The sequence below is a fragment of the Syngnathus leptorhynchus genome, chromosome 12 (genome assembly GCF_054491065.1).
Source record: "Syngnathus leptorhynchus isolate UIUO chromosome 12, UIUO_Slep, whole genome shotgun sequence".
Taxonomy (NCBI): Eukaryota; Metazoa; Chordata; class Actinopteri; order Syngnathiformes; family Syngnathidae; genus Syngnathus; species Syngnathus leptorhynchus.
The window spans coordinates 10,810,389-10,830,103 of NC_141206.1; the positions used below are offsets into that span (position 1 = coordinate 10,810,389).

Sequence of the window (19,715 nt, forward strand, 5' to 3'; positions counted from 1 at the left end):
CTTGGGAAAATGCTGCTCTGCTCTGCTCTGCTCTGCTCTTTGGACTCTCAAGGTGAAACAACGCGACTTTGAGGTAACACAGAGCAGCAACAGATCCGCAATCATGGCAGGCAAGAAAAAAGTGCATGACTCCAAATGATGTCATGAGACACGCCCACACGGGAATAACCCAGTGAACTGCTGGACCTTCTCCTGACATGTCCGCGCTGAGGGCCAAACATCACGCCTCCGGGGGGGTGCGAGGAATGCAAACATTCCACACAAACACGCAAAGAAGGGGGGGCTAGCACCGAGGGAGAAAATAGGCGACGTGGAAAGATGAGCAAAAGCGTGAGGAATGTGTTTTCCATCTGTTCCGCGGCATGGACGCGCACGCGTTCCGGCCGAGGGAGAACCTCGGACGCTGCGGGGTCGACCCCCCCCCCCCCCAAAAAAAGAAAGACGCTCCTCAAAGTTGTGGCGCGCAGACACTCACCGTGGGCGTGGTCACGGCAGCTTGGCCAATCAGGTGGCAGTTAGAGACGGACATGCTGAGGCCCAGCGCGGAGCCCGCCTCCTCCGAGGCCGCCGCGGACGGCTGGAGGTGGCAGGAGAGCGAGGAAGAGGAGGAGGAAGAGGGGGAGGAGGAGTGCGAGGCCTGGAGAAAGCAGAAAGTCCGCACAAGGCACAAGGGAGCCAGAGATGAGGGGAGGACAAAGTTGATTAAACGAGTGAAGCCATTAGTAGTAGAAATCAAGTAAGCGGGGAGGAAAATGAACGGGTGAAGTGGGGTTTTTTTTTTTTTCAAATGCGTCTATGAAGGGGGGAAAGAAATCCATATTTAGTGATTAGGGAGCGGCTGACTGATTCCAACGTGTCACTGGGTTCATCTGGCCATTTTGCCGTTTATGGTGACACTGGAGCGAAGCGGCGGGCGGCTTTAAGAGCCTTACGGAATTGAGGCCAACTACACGAAAGCACTTTCCAAACACGGCCAATATGATCCCATCCACTTTTTTTTTCTCTCTCTCTCTCCCTCTCTCGACACACACGGCAGCGGCAGAAATGACTTTTGTTTCTTGCCAAAGCCGCGCAAAGTCGCCAAAGCACGTAAAGTTGAAGCAGGGGCTTACTGCCGAGGCAATCAGATTAGGAGTTCACATCAGATGGACATCCACTTGCAGCAATCTCTCCGTTTCTCTCTTTGCGATGGCGTGCCGTATAGTAATGTGAAAATGGAGTCTTCTGCCAGTCGTGTCAAATCGAGTTGGGATTATTTAACACGTTATGACCCGATGCTGGTTGCGCGATGAGCAAGTGAGGAGGAGGGAAGGGAAGAGGGAAGAAAAAAGTGACAAGGAAGCGCTTCCTCTTTTCTCTACTGTCGCTCAGCTCAAGACAAGCCCGAGCGACTGGAGCGCGTGATAAAGTCTTATCTTCCAACGACAGCATCCATGCGCAGATGTTTGCTTTCAGTCGCGGGAACGGCGATAAGGAGGCAAATCGTCAAAGGAGCCGACCGGACGGGAGAGCGGCTTCCGACAAAAGCGGATAAGGACTTTGCACCGCCGACGTTCTTTCGACACCTGCTGCCATCTTGCCATGTCCGATACTATCGCTTGGGGAGCGCATCCCCGGGAAACAGGACCCCCCCTTCCGAGTCCCGCCCCAAAATAAAAGGCCCCTCTTACCAGTTGTCGTTGCTTGGGCGGCAGGGCGGGCGGCAGGAGCGGCTCGTGTACCGAGTCGGTGCTGCTGAAAGAGTCGTTGAAGCCGTAGACCTCCTGGAAGCGCTTGTTGCGCTGCTCGTAGATGCTCTCGCTCTGCGGCATCTGGTAGAAGACCGACGGCTGCGGCTCAGAGTAGTCCTCCACGAACTGCATGTACTGCAGGACTGGGCAGACCGCACAAAGGCGTTAGCGACGCCGCTCGCTCGCTCGCTGCCACATCTTATTCCATTGACAAGACCAAAGCTATTTTCAAATTCAATATTCCTCAAAAACATTTGAAACATCCCGTCTTCTTTCAATCCGATGACACGACAGCGAGAAGAATGCATGGAATGACCTCAATGCGCAGGAAGTGATGTCAAGGGCGTGTCCGGAAATGAGCGAGACGCTGCCCTGCCCTACGCAGCTGGCGCCATTGTAGTACATCCTGCTATTCTCTTCCTGTCCAATATTTCCTCGTCACCGTCTACGCCTCGGCGAAACGGCGGCCCCTTCCCAAATTGCCCCCGGTCACGCTCTCAGTTGTTCTTTTCCTTTTCAATGAAATTGTGTGCCAAGTCATCTCCTTTCACCAGGTACTCACTGTGTCTGCTTTTCTTTTCCGGCAGCGGCGGCGGGCTAGCGCCCATGTCGGCGTTATCGCCGCAAATGTACTGGGCCACAAAGACGCCGCCGTTGGTCTGCGGCATGGGCGAGATGGGCGTGAAAAGCGGGAAGGGCGGCGGCTCCTCCTCGGACAGGTTGTCGTACTGGGAGGGGTAGCGCTCGTACACCTTGCAGCCGCCGTCGGGGAAGGGCGGCGTCTGCGTGCTGCGCCGCTTTTTCTGGGGCAGCGCGGGCGGCGCGCTAATACGCGCCAGCGGGTTGCCGTGGCCGGGCTGAGTTGTCCAGTACTCTGGCGGATGCTGGGGGGGAGGCGCGCTGAAGCGGGGGTGCGCCGGATGCTGCCCGGGGACGGGCGAGGACGACTCGCTGTGCGACTCGGGCAGCGGGCTGAGGCAGCCGCCCGCCGGCATCGGCGGCAGGCCGTCCCCGACCGACAGGTCCTGGTGGAGGAAGTCGTAGTCGTGGTCGTAGTTGTCCGCGTTGTCTGAAAAGGGACACCACACCGGTCGGTCGCCGCCGAGAAGCGCTCCGGACCCGAGGCCTTAAAGGATCTTACCGAGCGTTTCGCAGCTGGTGTTGCGGGAGCACTGGCCGCTGTCCTGCTCCACGGAGGAGAGCTGCTCGTCCGACTTGCTGAGCTTGCCCATGCTGCTGCAGGGAGACAGGCGAGGCGAGTCGCCCCCGTACGACTGGCTCCCCCCCGAGAAGCGCCGCTGCAGGAACTCCTGCTCGTGGTCGTGCTGTTGCCACACCAGAAGCTAGGTTAAAAATTCTGACCCGTCCCAACGCGTGCGTCTCCCACGGACCTACCTGTCTGTGGACGCTGCAGGGTAAGCTGGATCCCCGGCTCATGGGGGCGACCACGGCCACACGCGTCGGCGACGGCGCCGACTGCCGCTTCTTGGGCGGGAGGGCCGGCGGAGGGCTGTTGGCGGAAGAAAACCAGTGAGGAGGACGGCGAGCCGGCATCGAGGCGCATCTCAAAGCGCACGCCCGCAAACACCACACGGTGGAACCTCGGTACCGCCTCGGTTAAGCCAAAATATATCTTTTGTCTGGATATGAAATTTTTCGCTCCCCTTCAACGGGAAACCAACTAAGCTCGGAAACGGAGGTTCCACTGCACGTCGTCCTCGCGCAAGTTAGCGGCTCTTCGCTCTTCACGGCGACATTCTCGCATGAGTTAGGTGGACGCGAGCAGAACGCCGCGCGCACGTGTGTAATGGAGAGGGGACACTGCATCGGGTCAGGCGCACACATTCATGCGTTTTGGGAGGGGATCGGCAGGACTGTCCCAAACAAAAAAACAAGAAAATAAAGAATAAAACGCTGGACGGAATGAAACCATGCAGGTCATCCAATCCAGAGGCTTGATGAGGGGGGGAGATGTTCTAATGCTCACATTGGGCTAACATACGTCTCCTTGGGAGTGGCCTTCCTTTGGCCAGCGTCACAACTCAACTGTGCTCTGTGCCCAGAACCCAAAAAGGAGACAAAAGGATGAAACAGGTTGAGAAAAAAAAACAAAAAAAAAGTCCTGGGTAAGTAGAGGTTGGCTGGAGAATTTCACGAAAGCCTTCTGGACATTTGAACCCGGTTCAGGGAGACAACAAAAGGTGCACCTGAGCTCCGCCATCTTGGCTTCGGGAAGCGGAGGTTTGGGAGGGGCCACGTCCTCGTCGGCCGCGTCCGAGGGATCCTCGGCGGGACCCGCCGTCGGGACCGCCTTTGCCGCCGTCTCCGACTCTATCGACTCCGAAGGAACGCCGCTGCCGTGCGGACGAAAGGAGGACGAAAATAAAATGGAATAGTCCGAAATGTACGCAGAGATCCGCTCCATCAAAAGATCTGGTGAGCTCACCTCTCGGCCGCGGTGACGGGCAGTGTGGGTTTGTTGGGGTTGGTGGGCGAGGGATGCTCTTGTTTCTCGATGGTCAGCCTCACCAGCTCCTGTTGCCGCAGCGACCCACGTTTGAAACGCCGACCTCACGCTCAGACGCATCGGGCCCGACTCGTCTTACCTTCACGCCGTCCAGCACCGCTTTGATGACGTTGGTGACCGACGTCACGTTCTCCTTGTCGTCCAGGTCGATGCCTTCCAGCATCACCTGGTCGGCCCAGCGGATGAGGTTGGCCAGGCTCTGGTACACGCGGTTGTGGCACGACGACAACGCCGAACTGTGGAGAGCGGACAGACGGAAAATGGAGCTAGAAGCATTCGAGTTTGAGAAAGAACAAACTGGACGGATTCAAGGATTCATTACGACACTTCCGAAAAACATCAAAAGGGTTTGAACGAGGCAGCCGTTGACGTGCCAGACGGAGTGCGTCATCGCGCAATTCCGAGATTCAAATCGCTTCGTCAGTCCCGACGAGTCCCGACGTGCACGCATTCTTGCCATCCGGCGGCAACCAAATGTGTAAAAAACAACAACAAAAGAGTCACCTGTGCTGTATGCGGGCCTCCCCCTGAACCAGAGGCAAGATGGCCTCCAGCACCTTGCTGGCCGAGCCAGGGAGCATTTCCAGCACCTTCTTCTTCTCCACCACCATCTTGTCCACGATGGTCTTGAAGTAGCGGAGGGCGCTGACCACTTCTTTCTCCTGCTCCTCCAGTCGACTCACCTTCTGCAGTGGCGCAGACAAAACATGAGAGGGGGGGGGGGGGGGCACCACGTGCAAATAGCGAGCGTACGCTTTACCTTGTTGACAGGCTTTTCGGCGCTCTTGGCGGCAGGCTCGGGCTGCAGCTGCTTGCCTTTCTTGGATGGCGTCCTCTTGATCTTGGGAGAATGGAACTTGTCCATCAGCTTCATGGTAAATGAGGACAGGTGGGACCGCTGCGAGTCTAATTGAGGAAGAAACCTTTTGGTCAGAAATCTTTCTTCTCGGCGATCGGCGGTGGAAACCTTTCGGGCTATCAGGATGCCGAGATCCGCTCCAAAGTTTAAAGAGGCGCCCCGGAGGAGCACGGTTCACGGCCCGGCCCGGCACGAGGTGCAGTCAGTGACATCAGCGCTGAGTCACCGCCACAATCGATGCAACGCTTCCGTCGTGCATCGGCGGAATTTACAAGTGGCCCGCGGAGGTCACGCTAGCACCGTTAGCACGCACACGGCGAGCGGGCTTCCTCAGTGGCACCGAGGTCAACTAGAATTTGTCTGGCGCTCAATTTAAAGCGTGGCGCAGCGAGCGCAGCAAACCGCAGTGTCATAACATGTTTTATTTTCTCCCTCTGGAATTTTATTTATATTCTGCCGAGCTTTCACAGCCCTGTTGAAATCTTTGTAGTCACGGTTGTCATAGTGATGTTTTTTTTTTTTTAACCACTTTGAGCAAACACACAAAGACTGGAAATACTCTCGTTAGTATAAAACCTGTTCATCACTCAACCCAGTTCCTGATTCTCACTGTGGCGAGCTATCACTTCTGCTATTGGACATTTGTGAATGTTATTTTTAAATGGCCTCTATGTTGAGAGCTTGATCCACTGGCCTTCTGCTTTTTTTTTTTTTTCTCAGACAATTAAATCATGCAAGTGACCCAAAATGTGTCATTTGCATTTCTTGCTCACAAGAAGAGGAAGGAGAAGCGATGATAAACTTCCTTTGATTGAAAACAAACCAAAACAAGCAACAGATGACATCTGAGCTTGTGACAGGCCCGGCCCGGCCCGGCCCGGCCCGGCCCACTCCGGTGTGTGTCCAGGTGCCTTTTCAGGCCTCACTGTCATCAGCCTCGATGGGTGCGCTCAAGGTTACGCACACAGCTTGGTCCTCGCCCCCTTCCCCTTCCAGTTCCCGTCCATGCGCTGAAAGTGTGCACGTGTGCGTCAGAAAGGTCGGCATAGCAGCTGGCGAGGTGTGCAGTGCATCGGAAACAAAACCTCACAAGCCAATAGAAGAATCCAAAAGAATCACATTGCCGTTTTGGTCCAGAAACGCTGCCAACGGGCTCGTGAGACAAGATGAGCAGATGCAAACAGCAAGGAGGCAAAATTCACTTGAGTGCAACGTAAATCATTTATTGGCTTTAAAGGGCCACCGCTGGGCGAGCGTGCCTCGGGTTGGAGCCAGGTCCTGGTTAATGGTCCATTGAAACGCAGGAGTGGAGATAAAAGACGACGAGTCACAGAGAGGAAGTGACAAAAATAGGAGGTTTGACATGACGGAGCCCTCGGACATGGATGATGAGCAAAGCGGATGCCTCCGTTATGCTGTGTCGCTGTTGACAAAGTGTTGCTATGGCGACGACGCTTTTGCGTCTCTCTCTCTCCGGCCTTCCGCAGCTGCCGGACATGAACTCCGGTGACAGCTCGGAGGCGCGCCCAATCACTCCGTCGTGACTCCCGTTGGCGTCATGGCCACGTGAACACGGCGTACGTGTCGATAGCGATTGTTGCGTCACCCAAAGTGTCCCTTCAGTGTGAAATCATATCACATCGCGGAGCACAGGAGATTCCTTCCTTCAAGAAAGAAAGGACCACTTCATCCATTGGGTGCAAATTCGCACAAGATTCTGACAAAACGCTCCATTCACGAGGTCGGAGGCTTCGGAGTACCTGAGCGTGTCGTTGAGTACGGACGCGTTTGGAGCCCGCCCCCCCCTCCCTCCCCCTTCGGCTTGAACGGCGCGTCTGTTTCAGGTCAACGCCGACAAAGCTCCTTCTCTGTGCAAGCTTTCTTCCATCTGCGTGGTCATTCATGGCTCGTTAGGTCACCCGTTTCCGCTCTTCTCGGTAAAGCCGGCGTGACGTGGCCAATTGCGCACTCGCCGTTTGCATATGAGTGAACCTTTTTACGCATGACGTACAAACAAGGGAATACCGCAGGGCCTGGTCGGAAGGACGGGACACATTGAGAAATTTGCCAGCCAGCCCGTGGCTGAAAGGAGATGAATTGTCAGTGGCCGGCGTTGCACGCACGATTCCACGTCGCTGCCGGCCGGGATGACGTTTTCAACTTTAACGTCTACGAATTTGACCCGGCAACAGCCGAGCTGCAAATTGTCCTTTGGAAGCGCCGGCTAAATGGGGCCGCCGACACGCTCGCACGTGATGCCGAGCATTCAAAGTGGGAAATAACACACCCCGTTTTTATTTTATTTATTTGGCGCTCCCCCTCCCGTTCCTTCCCCCGTGACGCCGAGGCCACTGGCTGCGTTTCCTGTCCCTCGGCGAGCGCCGCTCCCTCTTTTGTGGACATGACGACACGGTCTGTTCACAGCGGGCGGGACCGTGTCAGAACCTGACTCACCGAGACGGGCCGGGCCAGATAGATTTTTTTTTTTTTAAATGACATGGAGCAACTAAGGTACTTTGGTGGCCTCACATGTAAACAAGGAGGCTGGCGCTTTCTGTTAGATGGAGTTGACGCGGGAAGTGAACATTCCAGTGCCGACGCAGCGGCTTGGGATATTGCGTTCCATTTTCCCATCTGACAGGCAGACGTTTGTTCGTCGGTTCACCTTGGGTGAAAACCAACAGACAAAAGAGAAGCGCCAGGTGCTATAAATAGCCGGCCTGTCAGCCGCCGCGCCAGCGTCAAGTCTGAAAACAAAGCGATCTGCCGAGATGAGTTCGGAGCCGCCGCCGCCGCCAGACGGCAGCTGCTCCGATCCGAGCCCGAGGCCCGATAAAACAACTTTGCCAGAGTTAAGCGGCAAAACAAATCACGCTTTGCAGAAGTACGCGCACTTCCAGAAGTAAAAGTAGAGCTGCCGCCGCGCTAACGCAACCTTGCCCGGGGAGGGAGCGAAGCGTGCCAGCCAGATGAGATCTCGGTAGGCAAGTTCCAGTGACAGGCAGGTGAAGAGCGCGGGAGTAGGAAAGGCAAAAATGAAGGAATTTGGAGTGGAAAGCCATACACAAATGCGTTATTTGAAAGACTAGCCCTTCATATTGGAGAAACGGTCACCTCCATGGCCCCCCCCCCGGGCCACATGGCCTCCGCCACCCTGCCCCCACCGCGACGGAAGGATGTGGCCCGGCTGGCTCCGCCCAGGCTCGGAGCCCAGCAAATGAGCACCTTGTGTAAAGCCGCACGGCACCGAAAGCCCGGCCAGGAATGTCCCCTGCTGCATTTCAGCGTGCCACAGAGCCCGTTTTGCACTCTGGGCCCGGCCGGCCAGCGTGGACAAAAACAAAAAGTCCAAATCAAATATGTTTGGCTGGATTCTCGTGGCACAAAAGCTATTTGAGTGTCACCAGCCCTTGGCTTCTCCAGTCAACAGACGGCCGGCCGGCCGGCCCGCTGGAATTTTTACCTGAGTAGTCATCGTCCAGGTCCCCCGGTAGAGAGGAGTCCGAGTCCGAGTCCTCGGAGGAGGCTCGACTCCTCCGGCTGGCGTTGCCCATCCGAGAGAGAGAACCCGAGTGAGCGAGCGAGCGAGCGCTCCCCGGACACTTTTTGTCTGCTAACTAACGGCCTGCCGTCTGCTGACAGTTTTCGCAGGCCTGCTGAGAATTAGTCACCGCTCTCTCATGGTGATCACGCTGGCTTGACCCTCTTCCAGGGAAGCTCCACAAATAGCAGCGTTGGGCAGAGGAGGAAGTAGCGCTTCAACAAAGCAGAAGGCCACCACAGGTGCCGCCACAGGTGCCAGCCACCCAGCTAGCTGGTGTGGGGAACAACCCGAGCGTGGCGGGGATGGGAAAAGCGGACGGCCCGCTTTGACACCAACAAATGACTCATCTTCAGAGACAAACGCAAAGAAGTCGCAGCCATGCGCGAGATTCAGCACCTTCCAAAACTAAGTCCACGTCCATGGTTCTCGGGCCGGCGACCTTCGCCGAAGCCTCGCCGTTAGCTTCGTGTGGCTAATCACTAGCGATGGCCACCGGTCTGAGCCATTCTCCTTGTGGCGTGGAGAGATTCTTACCGCTTCCCGACGGAAGTCCTGCTCCCTCCACCTCCCTCCCTCCCTCCCTCTATTTGCTTTCCCATACAAATCACAATAATTACAGTGCAGCCAGCTAGCAAAGTCTTTCATATAGTGGCTGAAGCGCTTTGCAAAACTGCAGCGTCTCAAGATGAGCTGCCCGAGGGGGGGGAGGCTTGTCGAGGGTGCACCCCCTGGGTTGTTTGTCGTTTCCCCACCTTGGGGGCAAAAATAGGACGAGGCCGTCTACTCCCACTGACTGCTGACAGACACACGAGGGCTAATTATAAAACACAACTCCTCGCAACGCTCACATGCCAAAGCTGTTGTGTCACGCTGGAGGGGTCCAATCACTTTTTCCAACAGACAGCAAAATAACATTAAGTCAGAGTTGCACCAAAAAAAAAAGAAATACAAACACTCACAAAAAAATGAATCAAGTGGTTCAAGCAGTCACTACTCAGGGAGTCCCCCCTTGTGCGTTAGCAATAATGCTGACTGACAATAACAGCAAAGTTGCAGACACCAAAGCAATGGAAAATCCAGACAGAAGCATGCAAATTGGAAATGAAGGGACATTTCAAATGATCCAAAATTTCACATCAGCAATGGAGTCGCGCAACTGGATGGCTCGCACGCCCCAACCAGAAGCAAGCATACTTGGCGTCTAACGGAAGAACCGTGCCAAAGAGTCTTCTCATTTCCTCAAAGTGATGCTGTGCCACAACAACAACAACCCAAGCGACGGAACGCATTCATCCTCCCAAACATCACCGATTGTCCAAAACAGGACAAACGAGTGACACCACGGTGACCATGGTGACGGGGAAATATGCTGACGGGCTGGACGTCTCCCGTCAAGTTCCGTTAGTTTAAATGCGCATTGATTGGCCCTCTTGCTCTGCACGCTATGGCAACCGTTTGGCGTGATGCATTTTTGGGCACTACAACAGAAGCCCCCAAAAGACTTTTTGTATGCTGGCATGCCTCTACAATTCAAACTCGCTCGTAGTGTCACTCAACTTGCCTCGCGTGCAAAACAAAGTCGTCACAACAGTGTAAATGCAACGCAACGGAAGGAAAAGAGCACAACGTTGTGAATTGTCAATCATCCTGTAAAGGTCAAATTGAAGCAACTGGACTCTTCTTGCTCGTTGAATTTATTCTGCTTTTGAAAAAGTCAAGTCAAGTGGAGACTTGACTTAGAGGACTTGGCTTGCGGTAACCTGACGAGAGACTTTGAACATTCTTGAGACTCGGAGATTGCAAATGTAGCCATTTGTAGCCACGTACGACTTGATTAACGACCACAAGTGCAGCGGCGTGCGTGGTGGTCTCGGGAGCCTACACGTCAAAGAGCCGAAGCAAGCAGCCGAGCCCAAAGCTAACCGTTAGCCGCGCGACTAGCTCCCGTTCCAAACGCCGCCCATCGCTACGGGCTGACCCGTCGACTTGCTAAATCTTGGGCGAAAAGTAAAAGTCAATGTGCAGCGGTGAAAACACAGCCAAGTCTCGCATTATCGCCGTGTGCGCGCTTACGAGGAAGGATGCCGGTGATGGGGGGGGGAGCTAAAGAGCTAATAAGCTACAAGCAAAACGTACGAGGCCCGATAGGACAAGAGTACACAATGAATGTTACCCCCGGTAGCATAGCGAGCATCCCCGGCCTCGGAGTACCGTTACACGGCGGAGTCTTACCTTGCTTACTCTCGATTTTGCCCGACATTTTCCTCCTCTCGGTGGCCCGCACTCGGCGGTTCCGACGAAAACGCTGGCGCCTCGCAGCTGGTTCGTCGCCACCGACGACGACTATTCCCTCCTTTTCCGTACACCGTAGTGTCCGTCAGACGGTTCCGGTGGGCTCAAATTCTGGTATCCGTCTTCCACACACATGGTGCGGGTCCAGGCGAAGGGAGGACGAAAAAAGAGGCCGCTCCTCGCTCGAGTCGGTCCGTCGCTGAATGATCTTTCGCTAGCTCCACACGACCCGGGCACGCGTTGACGTCTGGTGGCGGAGCCCGTCAACTCACGAGTGGGAAAACACAGCCAGCCAGCCAGGCAGCCAGCGAGCGAGCCAGCCAGCCAGCCACTGTCGAGCGAGCGCTCAGACGACAAGACAGCGACGCGCCGTGGCAGGAATGAGCAACTGCAAGCTGTCAACATGGGATGGATGGGCGTGTGTGCACCGGGCGGGCACTGTAGTGGTTTGGGGGTCGAAGTGCGCTGATCCGCGGCCCGGTAAACACGTTTGGGGACCACTTGCGTTGTGTTCCGCAGCCTTGCTGCGGCTGCCTGTATGATCACAGTGGGGGCCACCGGGGAAAAGTGGTAGTGTTGTTAGTGTCACCAGCCAAAACTGAGGGTAAATGTTGAAAAAACATTCCACTAATGGGGAGCCCCCCTTTTTTTTTTTTTGGGAAGCATGCATCTTCCTCACAGTGCTGTTGACCCTGAGCGCACGCAGCTGTAGCGAGCGTAACGTGAAAATATTCATGAGCCGCCTTGCCATCAAAACAACAGTGGTGAAAAAGGCTGCCGGAGGTGTCCCGAGTGTTGTCGGTCTTTTTTTTCTTTCTTATTTCCTTCTTCATGAATTATTGACTCGCTTCTTTTATTGCTCGAGTGATCTAGGTCAGCTCGTGCAAGCCGCCAGCGTGCGTTCAAGTGCAGACATACGTCACGTGTTGAATTAGCGATCGGCCCGGTTGCTCGTTGGCCCATATTCGATCAATACAACCGCTCGCTGCCTTGGCCTCGCACACGGCAGGAGGCCGCGCCCGTGAAAAGCGGAATTCCTTCCCCGAGGCTACGATAAAGTCGCACATAGGCAAGACAATGAGCTCCTTAGGAGACTTGTTCGGGCAGGATCGACCTGTACTCTACTCTTGCTTGCTTCTTCGGCTTTTCTACTAGCGTAAAAAAAAAAAAGAAAAAAGATATTTTTATTTTGATTCAGAGTACAGTGGAGCCCCATTCCGCGCCGACCCAGAAATAACAAAAACCCGCCTGTTCGAATCCCAATGAAATAGATGGGGGACAAATCACGGATGACGTGTATGATATTTCGTGGGTCTGACAAAACGGTCATTTTTACAGCGTTTCAGTTCTTGCTTCCACCTTTGTGCACCTCACGGTCCATTTCATAGCGATGCAACGTGACTCTGCTGCCACCTGTTGGCCATCTGCACGTATCGACAACTTGACGTCCACCTGTACAACTCTCAATGCAATCCAATGCAGTACTGGATCAATCTAAGGCCTGCGGATATGTACATTCTGTAGTAACTTTACTGTGCATACAATCCCGCCATCATACGTTTGGCCACAAGGTGGCGCGCAAGTACTACTTATGAGAGCGCGTCGCTGGAGCGCTCTGTCGCTTCCACAGAGATGCTGCTCTTGAGATGTGATCTAAGGTGCGGGTCTCCTAATGGAAAGGCGCTGTAAGTGCTGGCCTCGTTCTCTGTTCTTATGATGATGATTAATTGAAACAAATGTGTTGCGAGGAATGGAGCACCGAATGGTAGTTTACTCGGCTCCTTTCCTCACCCAGTCTCACGGATTATATATGGCGCGCAATCTGGTTGTACTACGAGCTCAATGATTTTTTTTAAAGCCTAAATTGTCATTGGTATTCAAACCAAAACTGGGTTCAATGTACCACTTGAACAATTTGTGGAAAGTAAACCACGTTAATGTCCAGCCAAAGACTGGAAGGATGGCATTTGATCTCTGGCGGCCATTTTTTATTTGTATTTTTTCAAAGGGTGAGCCGAGACCCAGCTTTAAAGTTCTGTTAACCTTGGTCGGGGGTCAGGCGGCCGGATCGTAAGTGCGGGGGGGATTTGTCTGACTTCGACTGGAGACACTTAACCGAGAAAAAAAAACACACGCGAGTGGTCTATTTTGGTCCTTTTCCACGGTGGAATTAAGATGAATGGCCCTCGATATGTGTGTGTGAGTGACGATAGAGAGCTGCTGGATGAAGAGGACAAGATGTCTGGGTCATAACCTGCTCAATACTGCATGAGAATGGAACACTCTGTCACTGCCAAGAGCTAACGTGCCGCCGCGTGTTGACAAGGTCGCGCGGACGACAAGGAGGTGCGGGAAGGGGGAAAAACAGGCCAAGCCAAATGGAATGTTTTGGCCAGTAGGCCGCAGGAAGAGGCTTGACGACGGACGTGAACGCGTGCTGGGCTGGGCTGGGCAGGGCTGGGCTGGGCAGGAATTATTTATGTGCTGATGCAGGCGCTGTTGGACGGCTCTTTGGAAACGGCCCCTTTCAACATCTCGCCGTCTCCTTTCGCCCGAGACGCGCTCCTGAGTGACATTTAACTGAAGCGGGCCAAAGGGCAGCAAACCAGAACCACCGCCGGGCGAAAGCGCTCCCGCCTTCTCGCACCTCGGCCTCCATTAGCCTTTGGCGTCTCTGGGGGGAATGGGGGGGGGGGGGGGGGGGGGGTCTCTCTCTGAGGCGACCTTTTGCTCACTGCCTGAAGTGTAAATGCACATGTAAGTGCGGCGGCGACCCTTGGACTAGTTAATTGCATAAAAATATTTTGTTCATCCACTTTTTCTTAGCACGATTAAACAGTTAATCCAAATAATAATTAAAAAATCAAATTGGCAAAATGGAAACCCACAAGAGCAAAAAATGAAACTCATACCTATTTGCCCTTTCACCGATGGTGGCCGGATGTTGCGAAGTCTGCTTGGCGCCATCTAGTGGCGGCGCGCCTGAAGCTCACGCCGGCTCATCAGGATAACGGCATGAGTGGCAGAAGGCAAGAAAAGCCTGCGAGTGAACACAGATTGACAGATAAACATCATCAAAAGCTCCCGGACACTCCTGTGGGAAATTTAGCATCTCTAATCCGCCTGATTGTGTGCGATGAGCGCCGAGGAGGAAGAGGAGGGGGACCGACCGGCTCAGCAGCATCGATCCCCCTGGAGGCGAGGTCGCCGGGCCTTTAACCTGCAGCCTCCATCGACTCTTTCCCGCGGTGGTTTGGGTTCTTCGCACAAACTGTGACGACCACAAGCTTCTATCTCAGTCGTGAAGCCGCTTCAATTTGAACAAAAACCAAGAAAAGCTACTTGATGAGCACTAAGACTGTCAGCAAGCTTTGACAATGACCGTTAGTGAGCAGATGTCTGACCATAACGTGAGATTTTCTTGGAGCTTAGTCGCGTTGATGGAGTGCGCACAGGTGAAAAGCGCCTAAATTAGCCACGGAGTGACAAGGAATTATGCTGATTCCCTTGTAAAGCCGCAATAAGATGAATTTGCACTCTGGTGCAAAAGGAGGACATGGTTGGCGGTGCGAGTAAAGAAAAAAAAAAAAACACTTGGCTCATTATCTCACCAAAGCCACAGAAAAGGAGACGATAAAAGAATCGAAAAAGGCGGCGGCGGCGGACTCGGAAACTGGCGTACGCGTTGAGCCAGTGAGCCGCCTGCGCCCTGACACTGATGGACGTTTTTATGTAGACACACTAACCTAGTTAGCAGCCCCTGTCGCCAGGCGCGGTCGTGTATATTAAGCTTCGTTTAATTGGCCACCAGACAAATTGGCCAATAAAACGCCCGCACACGCACATACGCGCGGGTCATGTTCATTTCTTGCTCACTCGCCTGTGAAGTGAGCATCAGTGGGACATTTGCAAAAGAAGAGTGCTTCAATGTAAAAAGCCATTTGGGTAGAAAAATGGACGCTTTTCTTCTATAGCTGTCCACTGAATCACAGGAGATACGTATAGCCCTGTCGCAAGACACAGTTGAGCCCCGCCCCCAGAATCCAATCAATGGTGTTTAAAGAGAAGCGATTGCGCTCTACCTGACCCCGAGGACTGGAATTGGGCCCACTCCATTTTTTGGGTGATTTGGAAAAAAAAGCTTGCCCACTTTAGATGCAAACTTGGCAAAGCACAATGTGAGGCAGAGTGAAATGTTCACCGTTGAAGGCGAGCGTTGCGCCGCCTGCGGCGGGCGGGCTGCCCGCGAGAGCGTGGAAAGGGCCGCGCCAGTCGCTCCGCTCGCCTGTCAGAGCGGCCCAGTTCAAAGGCCAAGCGGCCCGCTCTTTGATCCGCAGCCTCCTAATGAGCTTTTCAGACGAGAAGCCGAGATGAGAGGATGGACGCTTTCAAACGCAACCTTCCTTCTGGGGAGGAAAAGAAAAAAAAAAAAAAAGGAGAGCTGCAAGCAGGCCTAAGATGTTGCCCTGACCAACATTAGTATTCCCGAAAGTCTCCCCATCTGCATTAATAAAAGCCGGCCGGCCGGGCGGCCGTCCTCAAGGTCACTTTCTTCACGACGAGCCTGACGAGACCTAACGCCACGCGGAACAGCCCCCCCCTCCACTGTAAACACAGATTAATAATGCCAATAATTGCCTTTGTAGCCCCGCCCAGCCTCGGGGCGGATGCGCTGCTTGGGATTTGTCGGGAAGGATTACAAGCGGCGGTAAGAAAAGCACCGGTGGGGCCGACGTCGTTCCGGGGGAGGACTATTTGTTAAACTGTGTGCTTGTGTACAGCACGTTAGCTTAAAGGCGCAAAAAAAAAAAAAAAATTTCCCCCAGGCGAGAATCTGCAGTGCGCAATCAAAAAGAATTTTTAATGTCTCGTTCGTATTCAGCCGGCTTGCGTTTGCCGCTCGGTGACAGGCATACATTACCCACATTACGCCTCATCACGCCCAGCACGTGGGCTGCCATTTTCAGCAACAGAAAAATGATATATATATATATATATATATATATAATATATATATATATATATTACAGCCAGCACCCAAAAAAAAAAAGACCTGCAAATCCACTTTAGTCGTCCACTCTACGACGGAGGCGGCTGCATTTTTAAGAAAAAACTCTTTCAATCAAGCTCAAGAATAATTCATTAAAATCTTCAAGGTCCACTTGAGATAAAAGTAGTGCTCATGCGCGGTGTGAATATTCACTGTTGATTTTATCTTCCCGTAGCTCAAAATGCAAATGTTTGGTTGACATGGACCTCACCATTCCAAAATGGCGTCTAAAAAAACAAAACAAAGACTGATGGGCTCTTCAATAAGATAAGGAGTGAAATTCCTCTGGATTCTCCCGATGATGGAAAAAAAAAAAAAAAAGGGAGGCGTCAGTCATCTTTGGACGTGCCAGCGCTTAATGATGAGCGAGCGGCGGTGCGACATCAAAGCAGGCCTGACAGACGGACGGACAGACGCGCGCGCGCGCACGGGCTGACTTGCATGTTAAAAGCCCGTTCGCATGAAAATCTAAATAAACTTCTGCACACCAAAGAAATCCCACCATCACCACCACCATCATCTTCATCTTCTCCACCTGAAGACATACTTGGAAATGCATCTTTTTTTTTTCTGGATTTCTGAAATGCTTCAAAGGGCTCAAAGTCAGTCATGTTCTTTTTTTTTTTTTTTCTTCCTCATCATCATCTTCATCATCATTAGAGCCGGCGCCTCGTTCTGGCGACAGCAGCTCGGCTTTAGCCAAACGCGAGCGCAGGCCTCCGGGCGAATTTGTTGGGAAAGAAAGAGAAAGCCACAAAGGTCACTCAAAGAACTTGGGGGAAGGAAAAAAAAAAAAAAAAAAGGAATCCGGCTTTGACAAACAACAAAATGTACCCCAGCCAGACTGCCGATGATGATTTGATGACCATTTGGATGCAAAGCTAGCAAGTCCACTTTCTGACCGTTTTTTTTTTTTTCATGCCGCATTCCTTCCTCTCATCTTTGGCCTGTCAACTTGGAGTACCGAGACCCATTGAGTGGCAACCATCTTTGTGAGTAGCGAAAGAGCAGATCGGGCGGCTCAAAGGCCGTTTTGGGAAATGGGCTCATTTCACAAAACGGAAAAAAGAATAATCCAAGTATTAACAATTTTTTTTTGTATATTTACAACAAGAGAAAAATAGCAAAAGAAGTTTACTTCCTTCTGGAGGCACTGAATATCCCCGAGCGTGTGTGTGTGTGTGTGTGTGTGTGTGTGTGTGTGTGTGTGTGTGTGTGTGGGTGCGCGCGAGCGTGTTTACATGTATGCAAATTTAATCAAATAAATAAAAGCCAATTTTTCCCTTGAGGGTCAATTAAAAGATTCTTCCATTTTGGCCTCACGGAGAGAAGCGTGGATGTGCATTCGGCGAGCGAGAGGAGCAGCGAGATGTCCACAAAGCGCTGCACTTTCTCATGAACTCTCTCTCTCTCTCCATCCCTCTCTCTCTCTCTTTCTCTTTCCTGTCCACTCCAAGCTGAATAGCTGATTAAGCAGGCATTGATTAGCGCAAGCTTATTAGCATCCCGTTTGCGTCGACCCTGCATGTATACACACGCACGCACGCACACACACACACACACACTGCAGGCAGTGGCGCGGCGATGGATTAACAAGGCCAATATTTCTGGCCAGGACGGGAAATCACTGAACACTTGTCAGGAAACTGGAAATCAATAAGATCCACATCATTGACCAGCACGCACTCCTCCCTTCTCCTCCCGAAAGGCTGGCAATTTCCACCAAATATGGAGGAGGGAAGGAACGGAAGGTTTCTGACAAGAAATATGGATGGAGCGAGTGGGCCTTGAAACAAGGTGTGAAAATCAAGCCGGCCGGCCCGGGCATGTTGTGGTACTACACTGAAAGTCTGCCACCTACTGACTTGCCTTTGTACTTCAAGAAAAAAATCAAATAAGACACAAACATGGGACCTGACTAAGTCCTTCAATGGGCCTCAATTTGACACGGAATGCCGAGCCAGCGACAAAACAAACATCCGGATGCCACTGAAAGGTGTGTGCGTGTGCGTGGATGTCCAATTGAGACACATTTTTGTGAAAATAAGCGTGGGGAGAAAATAAACGTGTTGCTGATTTCTCCATCGGCCATCTGTTGCTGGAAGATTCACACAGAGAGAGCAAAAAAGGGGGGTGGGGAGCAGGGGGGTGCGCGGCAACACATTTTCTACACTTTTTATGTTTTGTGTCTTTCCTGCAACTCTCTACAGGCAACCAAAGGCGCATTTTGCCAGCCATTGGGTGGATTTAGCGCTTAGAAAAAGAGGACAATTGGTTAAGGGGGGGAAACAATTCCACGCACAACACTGACGTCCAATGACAAAATGACATATTTTACGACACACAATCCACCAAGATACACACACGCAACCGCACGCACACTTTTGCACCCGCGCGAGCACATATTGAATGATTTGGATTCCTCAGCAATCTCGCACTGCGGGACAGACTAGCTATCCACTAGCGCACCGTGCTGCCACCAGTCAACAAAAGCATCCGTGTTGTTGTTGTTTGAACTTTTGTGTCACCGCGAGCAGCGTGACAAACGACCTGGCGCGCAAACAACGACATGAATATTTCACATATAACGCTCCACTCGCTTAATGCTAACATCCAGCTCTGCAAATAAAAAAAATAGGAGAGGGTTGTTGTGTCCAAAAGCAAACTGACACACTTTCCACATATACTGCACAATCCTAAAACACGGATGGAGCAAAGTCAATTAGCGTCACTAGCTGCTATTGAGATATGTGGCCTCCATTTTTTTTTTTTTTTGGTATGTAACCCAAGTGACGGGTTCACAGGCAGGATGATTGTAAAGCTTCCAACAGCTGCTCCTCAACAGATGTCCGTAAAAGAAAGGGAGAATTCAAAAGGCGCCATATGGTGCGCAGGTATGACGACATTTGCGCCCGGCGAAAACACGTGCCGTCTACCTGCTCGCCCTCAACAGGTGGCGCCGTCAGATGCGCCGATGACTCGTACGTGGCGGCCATTAGCGGGTACAGCATGTGTGCGCGGCACATTGCGTGGAAATGAGACAAACTGTTGAGTAACCGAAAAAACGCGTCAGCTGGCGACGGCCGACCTGGCGGGCGGGCTAATTTTGTTCAGGAGGCGCTGGCGCAATCGCCAGCCAGCCCCAAAGTGTATGTTACGTGACGTATACGTGTGTGTGTGTGTGTGTGTGTGTGTGTGCGTAGCAGAGACGCAAAGAACAGATTGGCGGGGGAAGCGGACTCCTGCGCCTGAGGAATACTGCGGCGTGGAGGATCCGAGCGCCGCCCACGTCCCACCCTGGGCCGCCGGTTACCCGCTACAGCACATGGAGCCCGGCCAGCCTCGGCCGGCAGCCCGCGGCCCCCCGCGCCATCTGTCTCCCGGGACTGACGACTTCACCCTCCGTCTTTCCTCCTCCTCTTTCGACAAGAAGAAAAAAAAAAAAAAAAAAAAAAATATCGGGCCCTACGGTGGCACCAAAGTGTGCACGAGGAGGAGGAGGACGGCGGGAATATTGGCGGGATGATTCACGTGGGTGATGAGCCCAACGCGAGGCCCGCCAAGATGGAGGAGTTGTGAGCGACAGTTGCCGATTGGTGAGTCTTGAATTTCTTTCTTTTTTTTTTTTTTTTGCAATCCTGGTACACTGAGGAAAAAAAATGTTTTCTTACTTTGCCGTACGTACACAAGTTTCCTAAACAATCGACGTCAGA

At 52.9% G+C, this 19,715-nt stretch overlaps 1 protein-coding gene across 3 annotated transcripts in view; it reads right to left on the minus strand.

Moving 5' to 3' along the window:
- The window catches only part of rapgef1b (Rap guanine nucleotide exchange factor (GEF) 1b), a 79,705-nt gene that overhangs the window by 5,997 nt on the left and 53,993 nt on the right, over positions 1–19,715 (minus strand). Inside the window, exons 5-16 of one of the 3 annotated variants that reach the window (XM_085925496.1) lie at positions 13,865–13,992; positions 10,893–11,486; positions 5,018–5,163; positions 4,762–4,943; positions 4,337–4,493; positions 4,177–4,265; positions 3,938–4,084; positions 3,126–3,240; positions 2,872–3,055; positions 2,293–2,799; positions 1,671–1,873; positions 476–637 (exon numbers count right to left, since the gene is read on the minus strand). In XM_085925496.1, coding sequence (XP_085781622.1) covers positions 476–637; positions 1,671–1,873; positions 2,293–2,799; positions 2,872–3,055; positions 3,126–3,240; positions 3,938–4,084; positions 4,177–4,265; positions 4,337–4,493; positions 4,762–4,943; positions 5,018–5,163; positions 10,893–10,920 — 1,920 coding nt within the window. In that variant the 5' untranslated portion in view covers positions 10,921–11,486; positions 13,865–13,992. Of the gene's footprint in view, positions 1–475; positions 638–1,670; positions 1,874–2,292; positions 2,800–2,871; positions 3,056–3,125; positions 3,241–3,937; positions 4,085–4,176; positions 4,266–4,336; positions 4,494–4,761; positions 4,944–5,017; positions 5,164–8,579; positions 9,192–10,892; positions 11,487–13,864; positions 13,993–19,715 lie in introns of those variants that run through there. The other 2 variants (XM_085925498.1, XM_085925499.1) reach the window with 2 other exon arrangements.